An 18,917-nucleotide genomic window follows, 5' to 3' on the forward strand; every position below is an offset into this window, starting at 1 on the left:
TACCCTTCAAACAATGCTGTGTGTATGCTGCTATCACCAAAGCAATGCCCAGCATCCAGCAGGGAATGTGAGGGTGGAGAGATAAAGGCTGGGATAAAGATGCTGGAGAGGTGAAGCAGCAAAGTGGATGGGTAACAGCTCAGAAATATTTTCTGTAAACGTCTTAGGAGGGTCTATAGAGGAGCACTGAGTTCCCATGAGTTCCCATGGAGCAGACCTGCCCTGCAGAGCCACCAAATCAGGTGGTGGCTGCTCCAAGTCATCCTGCTGGTGAAGTGTTTGGTTAGAACAAGTCCCTTAAATCACTCCCAGCTCTGAAAGCAGCAAACCCCTTTACCTGGGGCTCTCCTTTGAACTCAGTCCAAGCTGAGACGTGTCCACCAGGAGGGTATCACTCCAGCACAGTGCTGGGAAAAATCTCTGAGGGTGGTTTTGGAGGGGACATCACCCACTGAAGCACTGGTGCTGCTGGTGGCCAGGCCTTGACTTACTGGGGACAATTCCCTCCAGAGTCAGAAACTGTGATGGCAAATGACTCAGGGCACTGCACAGCCCAGGCCACGCTTCCTCCAACTCTTCAGCCTCCCCTTCTCCACTCTACACACTGATTTTCTAGGCTGGTTTTTTTTTTCCTTCTGGCCACGTAGCTGCTGATGTGCTGGAAACCACCAAAGGATGTCACTTGCTGCCTGCACCCAGCAGTGGGGCAGCTTCACCAGAGTGCTTTACATTTTAATGGGCTAGGGCCCTCTCCTGCTATTTATAGCCTGAGTGTGATGGGATGGAATAATTAAAAAAAAATATTATTTCCACAGCCCATTACATCACCTTTTCCTCTTGGAAAAGTTTGGAACTTCACATATAATTCTCCACACAGCCCCACACAAGCTGAACTATCTCTTTACGAGAGCAGAATATCCTCATCATGGCTATTAAAGGATCATCTGTAGGAAAAATATGCTACTGGAGAAAAAATTTGTGCTAGAGGCTTCCCCTGCCTTCTATTAAGAGCCCTTTGGAGAAAACTACGAGTGGCTGAAAGGCAGAAGGGGAATTAAATGCCTTCAAATATAAAATCTGCAATTAAACCCGTGAACAATGTTCCTCTCAAAGGCAGCGAGTGTCTGGGACGATGCTCATGGAAAACTTTCACCTCTCCAAGGGGATGAAATGGAAGCAGGATTTTTTCCACGTTCAGGGAAATGACACGTGCACATTCATTTAATCAACCTGCTTCCACAACACGTAGAAAAACCTCCCCAAAAGCTTCTGCAGCAAGTTTGGAGCCCGGTCATCTCAAATAATAATAATGTCTTCCCTCCATCCAGGCAGAAAAGAAAACTGTGTGAACTCAGGCTGACCTTAAAGAAATCCCTTAACCTAAAAATATAAAAGACAAACTGTTTCCACTGAGAGCTGCTATATAAAACCACTCTCAATAAAAGCCCAGGACTCCTTTCAAACTAACCTCAAACATGAAGCAAATTCCAGCCTGCTCTTTTCCTCTGGCATCCTGGAATGTACATCTCAAGGACAGAACTGGCTGTTCAAATTAGCTCCTACTCCTGCAGAAGCAATTGTTTCCAAACACTTTTGAAAAGCAATTCGGTGTAGGGCAGGCATTCTAGGGAGGATTCCCTCCCCCCCTTCCAGATTTCAAACATTTAGAGGAGCAGAGCAGCAACAGACTTTGAGCACTCTGGTTCCAAGTTGAAATACACACACAAAAAAGAAAAGATGCATTATCCTAGAATCCAACCCTCCTGCCCCACCAGCCCAGGGTGCTCCAAGCCCCATCCAACCTTCAACACTGCCAGGGATGGGACAGCCACAGCTTCTGGGGGCACCCTGGGGCTCAGCACCCTCACACCAAAGAATTTCTTCCTGAAATCTCATCTCAATTTCCCATCTTCCAGCTTAAAACCATTCCCTCTCGTCCCATCCCTTCAGGCCCTTGTCCCAAGTCCCTCCCCAGCTTTCCTGGAGCCCCTTCAGGCACTGGAAGGTGCTCTAAGGTCTCCCTGGAGCCTTCTGCAGGCTGAATTCTATACTTTTTTGGTGGCCTTTTTCTTCAGAAGGTCTACTCACTATAATTTAATACCATGTACAGTCACAGAGTCCTTTAGATTGGCGAAGACCTTTCTGGTACACAGTCCAACCGTAGATGCCTCTGACCTTGGCTTGGACCTTCCAGAGGCCAAGAAGAGGTTTAGATGAGAACAAGTCAAGTCATTTGCAGCAGGATTCAACTTTCACGAGGAGTTTTGTGCTCTGAGTCAGTATGTGAGGACTATTTCTGGTTGCAGGGCACACCCGACAAGACTATCTGCTCGGGTTCGCTTAATCTTCGAAACAAAAGATTCCAATCTACCATGGCTGTCATTCCTGATTACCACATCATTTCCCCATCAGCCCTCATGTCAGCAACCAAATTAAGGTATTACGCTCGGGAACATTTAATGTGATTAGATTGGAGGAGTATTTACTCTTCCACTTGGGCAGATGGGACTGCTGCGAACAGGAGGATGGGGAGATGCCAAGGGAGTCTCGGTGTGGTACACACCTACGGCTCCTCCTCTGTCTGTCTGTCTGACTCCACCTAACACAAAAGCCAAAGCTTTTTTTTTTTTTTTTTTCTTTTCTTTCTTTAAAATTATATTCAGCACATCAGAGTGCTCCAACCCATGCTCAAAACATCCACACGCTTAAATTAAAATTCAAAGACTCGGGCATCCACCCAGGGCAACCTGCACTTCCAATGCCAGGAACTCCCAGCCCCACCCAGCCCAGCACACACTGGGGAGTCAGAGCCAGACAGCTCATGGGAAGCTACAAAAAAAAAAAAAAAAAAAAAAAAAGAAAATATCACAGGAATTAAACAAATCTGTGAAAAGAGGTCTCATCCCAAATGACACAAAGCCCCAAACTATGTGTCAGAAACAAAAGCTCTGCTACCTCTGTAATCAAAACAAGCCATGGCCCAAACTTTGCTCAACCACCACAGCTGAGTGGTGAATCAAAAACTACAAGGACCGAGTCACAGAGCTAAATCACCCAATTTAATGAACCCAGGATTTCCTCCAGCAGGATGAAGGCTCTTGGTGACGCACAGATCCCAACTGTCTCCATCCCAGCAGATCAGCCAAGCATGCCTTGGGTCAACAAAGTTGGGCCACCAATCTCTAACATTACAATATTCGTTCATTTATTGAATAGCTGGTCCACAGCTCTTAGAATTGGGAATATATTGTTACAGCTGAATTCTCAAACTTTGTGTACTTCAAAGTAACCCAAACATCTATTTTTCACCAGGAGAAAACTCAGCCGTTGGAATAATCGACCCAAGGAAAGAGTGGATTCCCCAGCACTGGACACTTTGAAGATCCAGCTGGACAGGGTGCTGGGTCATCTTGTCTAGACTCTGCTTTTACTAAGAAAAGTTGGAGCAGATGATTCTTGAGGTCCCTTCCAACCTTGGATTCCATGGATCAATGATTCTTTGATCTCCCAAAGCTCTTCTCCATGGCAGACAGGTCTCTCACCCAACATGAGCTGGTATCAGGGAACAAACAAAACAAGCAGAACAAACAAAAGTGATGGGATATCCCCATCACTCCTCTGGCAAACCTTTCCAGATTCCTGCCATCTGCTGCTTTTCTTAGGGACCTCCCCTCAGATCATAAATCATGGAATGGTTTGGGTTGGAAAAGACCATAATGATCATTTCGTCCCAACCTTCTGCCACGAGCAGGGACACCTTCCACTAGACTAGGTTGCTCCAAGCCCCATCCAACCTGGCCTTGAACATTTCCAGGGAGAGAACTTGAATGCTGGATTAGGAGGACATAAAACTCCGCATTTTCTGCAGCTGCTCAGCAGCAACAGCTTCATAAACCCATTGAACCACAGCTCTCCTACAGCAGAAAGCAAGAGGAACCCCAAACCATCCAACAGACAGCTCAGAGAATGGTTTCAGCTGGAAGGCACCTCAAAGATCACCTCGTTCCAAGCCTCCCACAGCCCCATCCAACCTTCAACACTGCCAGGGATGGGGCAGCCACAGCTTCTGGGGGTAACCTGGGGCTCAGCACCCTCACACCGAAGAATTTCTTCCTAATGTTTAACATCCCAAGTCAGCAGCACAAGCTGAGCCACAACGACTTAAGAATAAATTTGTTGCTCTTCTGCAGCAAGACCTTCCAGCCATGACTACTTTTTTTTCAGCCCTTTCATCGCAGCAGTCTCAGAGGAGGATGCAGCTCCCTGAAGCTGCCTTTAATGGAGCCATTCAAGCAACAACCTGGCTCTGCAATTATCCTGCCTCTCCGCTCCAACTAACCTGCTTGTTTACACTGCCTGGCAAACTCCAGCTCGAGTGTCATTTCATCACTGGGATTCTTTTGCCTAAGCCAAGACCAACAGACCATGGTGGTAATTGAAACGCTGCGAGCATGGACGGCATCGATCGGTGAGACCTGAGCCATCCCCCAGGGTCTGCCCTCTGCAGGGCCTGCTGGAGGAGGAGGCTTGGGATGAATGAAGGAGAAGTCGGCCGGAGAGATTCATATGCATGAGCACATGACCTGAATAAATGCTGAATTCCATGGGGTTTGTTAGATTTGTTAGGAAGAACGAGGGGTTATCCGAGAGAACTGCCTGGAAACACACCATGAGCTGCTGAGGCGTTGCACAGGAGCACCAAATGGTTTGGGCTGGAAGGGACCTCCAAGATCATCCAATCCTAACCCCCTGCCATGGGCATTGAGTCCAACTCCTCTGCCCCAGCAGGATCACCCAGGGCAGCCCCCAGGTTTGAAAGTCTCCAGAGAAGGAGACTCCACAACCTCTCTGGGCAGCCTGAGCAAAATGCACTGCTGGTCAGACCACCTCAGTCATCAGGAATTACAGACCAGCAGCCTAATTGCTCTCCTCCTCCCCACGTACCAGAGCACACAGAGACCTCTTAGCACTCCTATCTCCCACACCACCTTGGAAGTCACACGTTGTTTTGGATAGGTAGAAAAGCAAGCAATAAAAGACACTTATTCTAATATTCAGCCCCAATTGCATTCTGGATTTTTCTAATGCTTGTTGAACCTCTGATGCTTTCAGGAAGTTTGTTACCCTTCTAGGATTCAGTGTTTGTTTTGATTAACGAGCAGGAATGTAAAGTCAAGCTGAAAGAAAGTCAACTGAGGGTAATTCTGGTTTGTTCACTTTAACAGTGGCTGTGCAGAACTACTGAATCACTTAAGTTGGAGAAGACCCTCAAGTTCATCAAGTCCAACCCCAGCACTGCCAAGGCCACCACTGCCCCATGACCCTCAGCATCACATCTCCAGGGCTTTGAAATCCCTCCAGAGATGGGAACTCCAGCCCTGCCCTGAGCAGCCTGGGCCAGGGCATGACAACTCTTTGGGGAGTGAATTGTCCATAATATCCAATCTAAGCCTTCCCTGGGAAACTTGAGGCTCCTACTTCTCATCCTCCACAAGAACTGCCTTTTAGAGACCCATGTTCCCCTCTCCTGGCTCCCTGAAGTTGCCCAGACAAGTTTAGGATAGAAATTAAAATTACACCAGCACGTACACCTGGAACATCACCAGTCAAGGGCCAGAACAAAACCCACCTGATCTTCCATCACCTCTACCAGCAGCAGAGCTCCAACCTCAGAGATCAATTTTGTCACTATAACAGATGTTGTCATACAGGTAATAAACCAATCATCAGTCCACAAAGCACTTCAGGTCCTCAGGAGAGGGATCTGGTGCCATTTTAGGCACCAAAGCTGCTAATCCTGAAAGGTCTCTTGAACACCCATGTCTTACCCACCTGTCTCTTGGGGACATCCACGAGACCTCTGGGGCTCTACAACAGCAGCAGACATCCACATGCAGACACCTGTACCACTCCCCTCCTATTCTAGAGGAAAACTGCCCTTAAAAACTGAAGCCCTGATCCTGAGCAAGAGCCCAAACCTTCCCATGATCACCAGATCAATCAGCAAACTCTCCAAGCAGAACCAACCTGGAAGGAACCCATTTTGACACCAAACAGCAGCAACTCCTGCGCTGTGTTTAAAGACAAGCACCCAAGTCCTGGTATCAGCAGAACCTATAGGAAAGCAGATTATTATTTTTATCACGCGACTGGGGGGGGGGAGAAAACAGACAGAAAAGTTGAAATATGTCATACTGCAAGGTTCCTTGCTACATAGTGCCACCTTGCTGTCAAGTCATCAATAAAAATCACATCAGTGAAGGACTGAGGCTTTGGTACGAGATGCTCAGGGGTTCACCCCAAGTAACTTAAGCTCCACCAAGGAATCAGTGGCTGAAATACAGAATTGGAGTCAGATTAAAACACAGCTCTGAGATCCTGACTCTCAATTTATTTGGAGAAGATATCTCCTCCCCACTGGTTTCTTCCAAAGCTTCCAATTAAGGTGAGAAGAAGGATCTCCCATCCCACCACCTTCTGCTTGCCACATCCCAACCAACCCAGGGCACCATTTTCACGACATCTTGAGAACTTTCACACCAAACCACGAGGTAGAAAAAAAAAACCCAACTATTTCTCGCTTTCAAACTCCTCATTTCCTCCACTTAATTTCTTTTGTATAGCCCCAAAAATCTCCCAGTGAAAGAGGATTTGACTGTTTGTTTGTTTTTATTGTTCCAGCCTGTAAAGTGTCGACAGGCTCCACAATTTCCACTTCCATGCCCTAACCAAAGAAACCCAGGCAGAGCTCTCTGTGTAAGAGAAGTGCTAACAGAATATGTTTGCACTCTTGAATTTTATTTTATTTTTTGTTTGTTTGTTTGTTTGAAGGCTCTGGGGAGCATCCAGGCCCTTTTAATTCCCCACCATGCCAATACATCCTTCCTGGATCCAGAGTGATGGATTCTGACTGAGTCCAAGAAGGCGAGTGGATGAGGATTGCTGGGATTTTAAGTGAATTGGACTACAAAAGGCTATGTTTAAAGTAACACTAAGACTGGCCTAAACCCACCAAAGCAAGAAAAATCAGAGTTAAGGCTCTAAATCCACGCTGAGCTCAAGCCTCTGTGTGTCTTTCCCTCTCCCCATCCCCTTTCTCCAAAGCAGCTTGGATTTTCAGCACAAACTTTGAAGCATCCTTCCCTTTGTGAGTCAGACACTTAACACTGATTTAAAAATAAATAAACTCCTTAATGTGCCCTTTTCAAATACTCTTGGTTTTGGGGCCACTAAATAAAGCAAAACAACAAACCAACACAAACCCCATAGTCTGAGCCTAACAAGCAAGGAACACAGTGGTTTGGCCCAAGCCCCTGGAATGTCCTTGCTGGTGCACTGGGTTAGCCACAGCCTGAGGGATTCCTGCAAGGCTCCCTGCCCAACAATCCATGTCTGAGCACATCTCCATGGGCATTTGCATGAAGATGCACTGTAGAGGAGGAAAAAATCCTCTGTCTGTCATCCCTGATGGGTCTCCAACCCAGTGGGCTCTCTGGATGGGCTGAGCAGCACCAGAGGTGCAGGATGTCTGGAAGACACTGCCCTGAGCTTTGGAAGGTTCCACCACAGCTTGCAAATCATCTCTTGATCCTTCTTAGATGTACCATAAGTGCTCTGAAGGAGCTTTTAATCAAGGTCCAAATGATTTCAAGACAAATGAAAGCACTTTGCTTTCCTCTGACGTTGCCAACAGGGGCTAAAGGGGAGGGTGCTAACATCAGCTCAGAAAGAGCATGACATTGAACAGCATGAAACAGTGCAAAAAAGACCCCTCATAAAACACCTGTTGGATTTGGTTTGTTAATTTTTGGGGTTGATCTGTTTTAAAAAGTCATTCCCTCCACCTTATCTTTCTAGCTTTTGATCCAAGTTTCCCAGGGAGACCTGGGGTGGGAGACAGATGGCTGGAGAGACCCGAACACCTTGGCTAATGGGAAACAAAAAGGCATTTGAAGGCTGAGGGGTGACATGGGAATTGGTCCCACATGTTCATGTGAAATCCAGCTGCTGGGTGCCTTGGGCACATTTTGTTTGCATGTTCTCACCATGGGAGGTTTCTATCCTGAACTGAAGGACGTGGCCAGCTCCACCTTCTGAAGAGCAGAGAACTGGTAAAATAGGACTTCATGAACTTCACAAGGTTTTAAAAAGGCCTTATGAAACCTATGACTTTACTCAAACTCTTCCTTTCCACCACATGACTGCAGCAAACATTTCCAAAGGTAATTTCATTCCAAATATGGACCCAGAAAACAAACCCAGGCTCTGTTTCTCGAGAGGGGAAGCTCATGTACAAGACTCTTCTATTTGTTGACAAAATCATTGTATTACCCCATGCAGATAACTTTTGAGAGGAAGCTCAGCATGATGCTGCAGTGGCCCAGACACTCCTGAGGTCCACCAGAAATTAACACCAGACGACAGCTTTGAAACTGGTTTCCCCCAGACACTTTGGCATTTAGGAAAAAAACCAAACGAGCAATAATTGGCTCTGTGGAAGTGGGGAGGTGTGACAGAGGATGGAGGAGATAGTATCACCACTTCTGGAAAGCTGGTTGCCTAGAAAAGCATCTACCACACTCACAGGGTGTTAGGAAACAGAATTATCATTTAATTGGCAGCATTGTGTTTGGCTCAAATGCATTTGGCTGCCTGCTCTGCTCTCCATTATCTGCTGAGACACTTCAGGTCTTCGTGTTTGCACAAGATCCAGCAAAATGGGCAGTTCTAAGTTGGCTGGTAGGCACTACCACAACCAAGAGGATTAATAATGGTGGATGTATTCTCCAAAAGATACCAATCAGTGGAAGGAACTCAGAGAGGAGCAACAAAAGCAATTAACACCCCAGAGATACGATCTTAACGGCAAAAAATTATAGTTAAGGGTAATGATAAAACTAGCTGAAACCCATCACTGCTGGGTAATTAAGGCTGCCACTGGAACATGTGTCTTCACACCTCCTGCTTCCTGAGTGCATGAGAAGATGATTTCTGCAATGAAAGATTAATAGAATTCAAGGTTTAGGTTGGGAGGCAGCTGTGGGAAGGGCTTCAGAGAGCTGAGCTGGAGAGGAGGACATGGCAGAGGCCACATAGATGAGAGGAGAACATTGCCATAGTTCAATAATGAAAGGCAGTACTATTAAGCATGGACAGAACCCAGGTTACACCCAGGAGTAAAGGAAGGAGGAGAGAATGAAAGTTAAGAGAGATGTAAAATGGAAATGTGGTATCTCTATGGCAGAAGTCCCCTTGCAAAGGGCATTAAACACTAGAGATGTCCAGAAACCAAAGTGTACAAGAGCATTTCTCAAAAACACCCCATAGTGCCTACATCTCCCATGCTGCATCTTTGGGCAGAGCCCAGCCATGGGGGGTTGGGACAACCAACTGTGCCATGAGGCCAAAGATGGGCAAGGTAGGGTCAGGGGGTCTACAAAACAACTTGGAGATGGCAAATAGCAACTGGCAAGGAAGCAGAGGAGCTGGAACCCATGAGTCACCTCTTCATCTCTGCCTTACTGCATTAACACAGCAGCTACTCTGTCTGCAGCTTCTTCTGACAGAAACCCGTGCTCCAGAGGCACAAGTAAGTACATGTGAAGTGGAGACATCTCACTGAGATAGTTCACTTAATTCATCCTCCCTCTAATACGATTTTCAGCTTCTGATGCATCTACCAGCAAAACAAGTGGGGAAAAACATCAGCCAAAACCAGTTTCACATCTAACAAGCTTCTCTCCAGGCCACTGCATGCTCATGGCACTGGCAGTCCCCTTCTCAGCAGGCTCAGGACTGGCTCCAAGGCTCACCCGACGTCTTGTTTTCACACTGCTCATCAGATAATTTGACTTTACAGGGCAGGGAAACCACATTTAACCACAAAATATGAAAACGAGTCAAAAAAGAAACAAAAAAACAAGCCAGAGCTTCCTTGCCTGGTGGGAATGAACTTGCACGTTGTCCTGGGCACTGCCTCCTGGAGGGAATTTCTCCACCTTCCTGCTACTGAATTGTGTCAGGAAGCACAATAGAGAGGTGGCCAGAGCCTTCAAGTGTCAGGGAAAGGCACATGGGACCTCTGCCCTTCAGCCCCAATTTGCAAGGGTTTCCAGAGGAAGCCCTGGACCACACGGTAGCTGTGGGAGACAGAACATCCCACTCAGTACAAGCTCACCTTGCACAAGTCCAAGCTTCCAAATGCCTTTAAAGCAGCCAACACCCAAGAAAGATGGAGTTTCAAAAACTTTAAATGCCTTTAAAGCAGCCAACACCCAAGAAGGATGGAGTCTCAAAAACCTTATTTATTATCTGATGGTTTAGTAAGAGCCCACAAATCCCAGCATTGCTCTGTCTCCCAGTGAAACCTCACAAGCTGCTGCTCCCTACAAAGGAGCAGGAGGGTCCATAAAACTAAGCACAGAACCAAAAAATTCAGGTTTCCCCATGGTCCCTCTCAAGGCTGAGTCTAAGAGATGAGTTCACACAGCAGATTTTCTCCTCCATCTTGGGTCACATTCTCAAAAGAATTCATTATAGGTTCCTAAACCTTTGACACCCACCATGGCCAAAATGGGCCAGAAGGTTCAGAAGTCATTGGTGGAAATGAAGGTGGACACAAAGACAGAACAACTGCACATTTTGTAAGGCTAAAAACTCCTGCCTAACTTTGCATTTCACACCTTTCAATTTAAAAACCATAAATCACAAACCATCCCTCTCAGTAACTCTGCAGAAGGCAACCTGCATGGAGGGAAGAAGAGAGCAGGAAGGAACTCTTTTATTAAGCATCTCTATCAGAGGTAACAGGGGAAAATTAATGCATCAGAGGGAGGCCTCTCATTACCCAGCTGGCTGGCACCCAAACTGAACCCACAATAACCACAACTGGCTTTCAAACCCAGTAAAAAAAGACGTGTAAAACGTTTGCTGTTGGACAAGCCATAAGAGCTGTTCCACACCCTGTGACAGCACTGGCCTCCTAACCTCCCTGATGGAGCCTGAAGAGCCAGTGCTCTAATTTACAACCACCCTCAAGTTACAACCATAAAGTGAAAGAGAAAAATGACAGAGCAGAAGCACAGAACCTCCCTGTCCTCATCCCTTGCACGTCCTCCAACAAGAAGGGCTCCTGCCCGCCGCTCTCTGCATCTCCCTCAAGGCTGAATTTTTGCACTTGCAGAGGAAATTCAACACACAGGATTTATAATTTGCTGGACAGACAGAGAGGCCTAGAATAAGGAGCTCCAATCCATCGTGGACATTCTCTCACTAAAGTCCAGAGTGGAATTCTTCGAGTGCTGGAGACAGATTTGCCTTGGCAGGCAGCCACCAGCGTCGATCTGGCTTCGAGGAGAGATCAGCATGGCTGTGGACTGCAGCAACTTCACAGACAAACATAAAACCTTCCCTCTTCGACCAACTTTCTTATAATAAACCCATGAAAATGAAAAGCTAAAACACTTCCAGCTGGCCAGAAGCTGGGAGAGAACTTATCACACATGCAGGCTTGGGGGTGATGTGAAGTCTGCTGGAGCTCTTTTGGGGGTATTTGGACAGAAGCATCTAAGCCACTTTGGAAAGAAAGATGCAGAAAAATAAATTATTTAGGCACCTTTCACCTTTTAGAAAGGTTATTTATGGAATCAGTTTGAGTTCAGATTCCTAACACACAGCACTGAGTGCATGGGAGCAAATTTTAAACCTTAAGGAGGAAAAGTAACTATTGCTTCCTTGTAAAGCCTTAAATATTTGTGTATTGCTGACAGGCCTGGGTTACAAATGGGTTCTTATAAAAGGATTTGAGATGTGACTTGGTTTACTTTATCACTTCATTAAAGGTATTTATGGATTTAGAATTGTCCCGGGATGGGAAGAAAAGTGACTTTGTAACTTACTGTCTGCTCAGAACAGCAATTTTCCTTCTCTGGGCTTGTCTCTTTTTCTTATTTACCGTACAGTGCTGGAATTGCTCCCAATTTCCTTGAGCTCAAGGAGAAAATCAATGTACAGAGGGATCTAGCACTGCACTAAACAAGAAGTAACCCCGATACTCCTGGAATATGACATTTTTATAGGACTTAAGTTTCCACTACAGGGATCTGTATAAAAGACACAAACCCAGTCACTCTATTTCTCTATTGGCTTATATTTTATTGTGCTGAGAATGAATTTTGGTCATTCCCTTAATCACTCCACGTTACTTTGAGATTTTCCTCTCACCTACCATTGCTCTCTAACAGTTACTACTGAAACACACTGGGAAGAGAGGGGGAAAGCTCTTTCATCTCCCTGCCTCATGAATTTTTTTGCCCAGTCATTTTTCCTCCCTGCTCATGTAAAGCAGGCACTGACAGGACAGCTCCAAGGCAAGTATGAACCTACCTGAAATATAAACCTGAAATTACTTTTTAACGTTTTGAGAAGCCTGTCTGGATCTCAGGTTGGAAACAGCCTTTGTACAGGGTTCCTTCCTGGGCAAAGGAAAACTGCTAGAAACACAAACATTTTCAGGTGGTATCTCTTCCCCTTTCATAGCTTTAAGTCAGTATTGTGTTGACATTTAGAGGCTTCAGGGAGAAAGAATGCAATGTCCAAAAAGAACAAATTAGAACAATTTAAAGAGCTCTCTTTGCTCTGCCTTCATCTAGCTGCACTTCCAACTTCCCTGCTCCCAGGCCCTGCAGCTGGAATTTCCACAGTGATGGAAGCATTGGACCTGGGATGGCCCCAAAGCACCAACCGAGCTTCACAGAGATGGAGTTTGGGATGTCACAGGATTAGGTCACTGAAAGAACTAAGAGCTCCAGGAACTCTCTCATGTCTGCAACTTATTGCTGACCTCAACATGCTACTGGCTTCTTCTCTGCATGGAGCAATGAGATGTTGACCATGATCAGCAGAATACTTGGCACCAACAACCACTCCTGTTATCCAGAGGATGATCTAGGACTGCCTGTCCTCACTTGGGACTCAACAGGCCACAGCATCTCCCCTTTCTCCTCTCCTGAATCACCACTATTTTTAAATGCAAAGAAAAAAAAGTCAAGAAGATCTTCCAAAACAAAGACAAAAACGTTGTCTACCAAGACAACCATCTGACAGAGGAAGATTTGTAGAGGGCTACTGCTCAGCTCCCTCCTCACCCGAGCTGCATTTGCTTGGCTGTGAACTTCTCAACCCTATTGTTTGCACTTATCAACCCTACAACCATTTCACTCCTAACTCAGAGCAGCTGAACCTCACTGAGCATTTTTAAGGCATCTCATTCTTCAGACAGCCACAGCTTTCCTCTTCAACCCCCCTGCATTCAAAGCTTTGTGCTTGGAAAAGGACCAAAGCCTCCACGTCGCCTTATGCGCAGGAGGCCGCGAGTGCGTTGCGTCCTGCAGTCAATCAAGTGCCAAGAAGCTAATGAAGATAAAAGTGTCAAGGCAGAGCTTTTGATAACACACACCTTTCCCACCTTGCTGTTTTGACCACTCTGCCAACAAATCTGGCAGCTCCTGGCAGGCCCGAGCCTGAAAGGCGACCGCGCGGCATCTCCGCGTTAATAAACTTCTCGCTGCTAGGCCGAGGTGTCACGGGGCTGACAGATTACACCCTGCACATCAGTTGGGTGCAGAGAAGTTCTCAAACCCTTACGGGTTAAAAGCCTGAATCGGAGTCCCGGTGGTAAGGAGATCATCGATACAAGGGATTATGCAGATTGAAGAAATACCCTCAGCACCCGAAAGTTTTCAGAATGCAAACTACGTCAAGCCTGGAAACAAGAGGCACTGCATCATGATGGCAGGAGGGACAAAGCCAGGGGGGTTTAACAGACAAAAAAAGATTGTTTTAATAGGAGAGAAGCATCAGTCATTGAGTCTTACTTCATTCAGACTTTCTACCCAACCCATCCATCTTCAGCGCCAAGAGATGACAGGACCACCTCACTTTTCCCCCCCAGCCTAGGATATCAATAATGCCCATTTCTACCCCAAACAAACGACTCTCTGGAACGGGCCTTTTCCCTAAATTCCCTTGCCAAGCGACACAGATGCCTCAGTACCTGCCATGCTCAACTTGGCTCCAACGGGGCCCCCTCAAGAGGTGGGCACGGATGGGTGGAGCCTTCCCCAACCATCTTCCCCAACAGCCACTTTGCCATTCATGGCTGGGGACCATCTGTGGAAGAGGGGACAGGGGAAGACAGAGGGGGGGTCTGGGGGCAGAACCGAGCCAAAGGCGGACGCAAACGGGGGCGCTCACACTCAGACCCTCCCTGCAGAAACCCGAATGCAAATTCCATCGCCCTCGCAAAAAAAAAAAACAAAAAAACAAAAAAAAAAAGCCTCCGTGGGCATTATCTGTGAACAAAAGTCCTCGAGGCGGGCGGTCTCTGCATCACTGCTCTCTCTGTTAGCACCACCTGCTTGGCGTCAGCCGGGAGAGTCACCGCGTTATCTTTTTGCCGCCTCTGCAGAAGCCAACGGGAGCACAATGGACCCCATCGGGCAGGGTCAGGCATGGCTTTCTTCCTCGCCCCCGTCCCACCAGCCCTTTTCACCTCCATCATCTCCAGGACCACGGAGCGCTCAATCAGGAGGTGGCTTCGTGCGCGGGAAGAAGGAGGAGGAGGTGGAGGAGGAGGAGGAGGGGGGAAAATATAGGTCTCTGGCGTAAATCGCCGACGCCGTTTCCCCTCCTCTCTCTTTCCTTAAGACCTGATGGTCTTCAGTCACACATCTTAAAAGAAAAACAAAAAACAAAAACACAAAGACTTACTTGTCTCAAGTCGATGAAGGCCAACTGCAGCGTGTCCCCTTGGAACCCAGGCACTGGGCCGGATCTGGCAAACTCTGTGGGAAAGAAAAGAGGATAAAAAGCGCCTTTAACTAACCATGGACAGGGAGATTGGCAGACGGATGACAGGGAAGACAAGAGAGGCTGGGGGAGAGGAGGACCGTGCTTCTAAGGAGTCATGTCTCCCTCCCTTCAGTGGCTTTGTTCGCCCTTCAAAATTCGTGTCATCAAAACACCATTAATTCCACCGTCCTGACAGCAAGGAAACTGTACTAATTCGACCTGAAATTTATTCCCATGAGCCGTACTGGGCTTCAGAGTATTTGTTTTGTGAATGGACAAACAACTCGCCGAGGAGAAAGGGGGGGATGGGGGTGGAAAAGTTTTTCCTCTCAACACAATAAAATCTTCAGCTGTGAAACTCTTTTCAGTTCCGAAAGCTATTTATATTTTAGGGCGCTGAAGGAATTTTCTAATTTCACGCCTGTCACCAGGCTCCATGAGCATTCATCAAAAAAATATGCCCAGCCGCATCATTAATTATTCGGCAGGAGATTATCTGCATTATCTGCTCTGGTGTCTGCTGCTGGTGTACACTCACCCCAAACGGAGAGAATCCTGGCCATTATGTGGCATATTTAGTTGTGTGTGATGAAGACATCTGACAACTGAATAACATCGGCTTCTAAAGCAAAGAGGCAATTTCCAAGGCCACTTTTACCTCCTTCCAGTGTAATCTGGCCAAAATTTCATACTTAAGTCATGTATTTTGCTTCTAATCCATTCTTCAAGTTGAAAACCACTGAGGAGGACTCGAACAAATCCACATTAAGAGGACCTCAGCTCTTCCACGCTTACACGGCGCGGAGACGGCTTTTCCTTGGGAGCAGTCAGGAAGCCAACAACTTCATTCAATGAGTGACTTTTGGAGCTCCACCTGCGGTTGATTTTGCCCATTTTCCCTTAATTTTCACCCTCTTTAAAGTCACAGAAGTAATGGCTCTCCCACCACGCAACTTCTCAACGCTGAGGGGACCTAATTTGTGAAGCCACAACTCAACGTCATGAAAGGCTCAAGAGGGAGCTTCTGCCTTTGGCTGAATTTTGTTGCTCCTGCAAAGACTGAAGATGCTGCAAGCTGAAAGGAAATGTTTTCTTGAGATGCAACCAAGTGTGATGGCAGAAAGGAAGAAGGGAGGGAAGATAAAACCTACAGATTTTTAAGTTATGTAATGCCAGAGTCCACCATCATCCAACTATTCTGGTTTTTACCCTAGAGGAGCCCTCAAAACAGCTCCTGCAGCTACACAAAGCTGAGGAGTAAGGATACCTGGGAAATAAGGAAGGAGGATTTTGTCTTCTGTCTGTATGACTGCACAGAAGTACTAAAAGATAAATCCTGTCCTGTCCCTAAACACTAAGCCAAGTCATTTCATGGCAGATGGTCTTTGCTTTGACTGCTTCTCCTTCCAAAGGTCATCTCATTGTCAAGCAAATGCCACAAAAGGAGGAAAACAAATTATTACAGTCCTATTTTTAAGGACTTCCTACAGCATCCCAGCCATATGAGCAGTTCCCCAGGCTCTAATGAGAACAGACTAATGAATTAGACTAATCAATTCATCAGCATCCCTCAACTGCTTTACTTCTGGCACCCAATGAAGGGTCATTTGTCAGCTTTCTTGCTACACCTTCCATTAAAGTCTTGGGATGGAGAACATCCTTCTATAGAGACACAGGTACCTCCAGGGCAGAGCAGTCAGTTTGCAGCCATCCCCAGCTTTGCTCTTTAATATTTTCAAATGCCAGAAGAGCTCCTGGATTGCAACGATCCCTCTCACTTGCAGTCATCACTCAAGTGACAACGGCTTCAGGACAAACAACAAACAGGGCTGCAAAGCCACTGCTTTCATCCAATGCCACTATTAGGCATGAATAATAAATAAATAAAGATAAATAAAAAAAAAAAAGAAAGTACGTACGTGACTGTTCACTGTCAGAATTTGGAGAGGAACAGCACGAATCAAAGCCAGGAGACACCAGCCATGACTGTGCCCCTGGACTTGGCCACTTGTGCACAGGATGGGACTGCACAGAAGCAGGAGCTGCTCAGCTGCCTGCCACCTGCACTGACCAACACTGCAATATTTGGGCTGCAAACAGTCCAAATGGAGTTTACACTTAAGCCCCCAAACCTGCTTTAATTAAATCTCACTGTAAGGGCATTTTAATGTACATTTGCTATAAAACTTGGCTGTCACTTGCCTGTGCCAGCACGCACACGCAGGGAGGACCAACCCAAGCCTTCTGACTCTGATCATAAATCAGCTTTACACATTCACTGCACACCCCACTGTCTCATCTGGAAAAATTACCCCCAAAGCCACATCAATCCCAAAACACCCTCGCTTTGGAAAAGCCTGTACCTGAGAAGCTAAAAGCTTTGAGATGCAAGAAACAGCCCTTGAGCGTCCTCTGGAGAGATGAAAAGTGCCCCATGGGGCCCAGTGCCAGAGGCACCCCTGGGCTGGGGTACCCAACAAACTGGCTGAATGGCCACATCCTACCCTCTAAGGATGGAGTCCCATCATGTTACTAATTGTATGTGAAGAAAGGCTTGAACACAGAAAACCTGAAAGGACTGCCACAAAAAACCCCAAAAAAACAACAACTATATTTTGTATTTAAAGGCTTCACAACTGCTAGGAATCTATTTAGAAGTGCACACACAGAGCTGTGAAATTCAAGATCTTCCCAACTGCGTAAATTTCAAATCCTCATGAGAAAATGTCTGTGACTGGGTCTTGAATATTTTCACAGGACTTGTGAATTTATCATCTGAGCAACCCCTGACAGATTTCATCCCAGGGCACGGCTGCTCCTCAGCAGCTCACCTTTTGCTGCCTCTTACTAAAGAACCATCCAGGAGGATGGCTGGGAGAGTTTTGGAGTGATGCTGCCCTTTAACACCCCAAATTCCCACATGGGCATCACATTGGAACCAACCTTTGCTTGAAGAGCATTTCTCCTCAACAGAAGGGACTGGAGACTCTACAGAATTAACAATGCACCCGACGTCCCAGCAGCAAAATGACGTCTGAGATCATATTCTTTGTATCCCAGAAGAAATGAGAGCAAAAATAGGGCTCAGGGGCTTGAAGAAAGCTGCTAAGGAGCCCCAAGAGGAATGAATGCAATGCTTCAGCCCACGGTTGTTACACAAATAGCAGCACCTTCTGTAATCGTAGGTCACATTTTACATACCAATGCCACAACCTTATTTTGAAGGAGGAATGAACAAAGTCTTGCAAGGGGGCAAGGGGGGGGAAGGAAAGAAACAAAGAAGAGAACAGAGCTTTAGAGGAAAGACACAGCCAGTTCTTCTTGGTTTTAATCTCTTCAACCAGATTTCAGGATAATTTTCTCGGGACGCCCGAGCACAGTGCTGGCCTCAGCACTGTCGGGTTGGTTTGTTTTCTGTCTCCACTACCAAGGCAAGTGGCAAACAGAGCAAGCCACCTACAGTACAGCCCCTTGAGCAGAAAATCACAAGAGAATAGAGCAGATCAGTATGCGGCTGTTTGTACAAAGCATTTAGCCAGGCTAAAGGTTTGAGAGACTTGTGTTCAGGCCAAAAAAGTAATGTCTTTGCAAGGTCTACAGGCTTGGGCCACCCAGGGCAGGTCACAGGGGGACTCTAACCTCCCTTCCAAAACATTTCAGTGATGAAAGAATCAGGGAACAGGAACCGTTAAGCCCTTTACAATGAACAAAGAATAAAGAGTTCAAACGCCCAGCAGAAAAGAGACATCCACTGTAAATTAATTCTACAGAAGGGGGGAATCTCCCTCTGAACGCGGCCACGCACGCGGGGACCGAGCCCTGCGTGTATTGTGGGGTTCAAACAAACACAGCTGGAGACTCCATTCCTCAAAAACATCGTCTCGAGGGGAACATTTTCTCTCCATTACACAACCCAGACCGAATTTGTGACAGGAGAGCTGTGGGATGGAGGTTCCAGCAGCTCCTGGCAAGGGGAACCCAGACAACTCGCTAGCGGTCGCTTCGGCCACGAACAAGATTTGGTATCTGTGAAGAACAGAGGTCTCCAAGGCACCTTCCTTAGCCAA

At 46.7% G+C, this 18,917-nt stretch overlaps 1 protein-coding gene across 4 annotated transcripts in view; it reads right to left on the reverse strand.

Annotated features, from left to right (window-relative positions):
• The window catches only part of EXOC6B (exocyst complex component 6B), a 244,157-nt gene that overhangs the window by 43,106 nt on the left and 182,134 nt on the right, over window positions 1-18,917 (reverse strand). For all 4 annotated transcript variants that reach the window (XM_071753121.1, XM_071753120.1, XM_071753125.1 and 1 more), the window contains one exon: window positions 14,770-14,843. In XM_071753121.1, coding sequence (XP_071609222.1) covers window positions 14,770-14,843 — 74 coding nt within the window. The remainder of the gene's footprint in view (window positions 1-14,769; window positions 14,844-18,917) is intronic.

This window comes from Heliangelus exortis, chromosome 10 (genome assembly GCF_036169615.1).
Source record: "Heliangelus exortis chromosome 10, bHelExo1.hap1, whole genome shotgun sequence".
NCBI classification, from domain to species: domain Eukaryota; kingdom Metazoa; phylum Chordata; class Aves; order Apodiformes; family Trochilidae; genus Heliangelus; species Heliangelus exortis.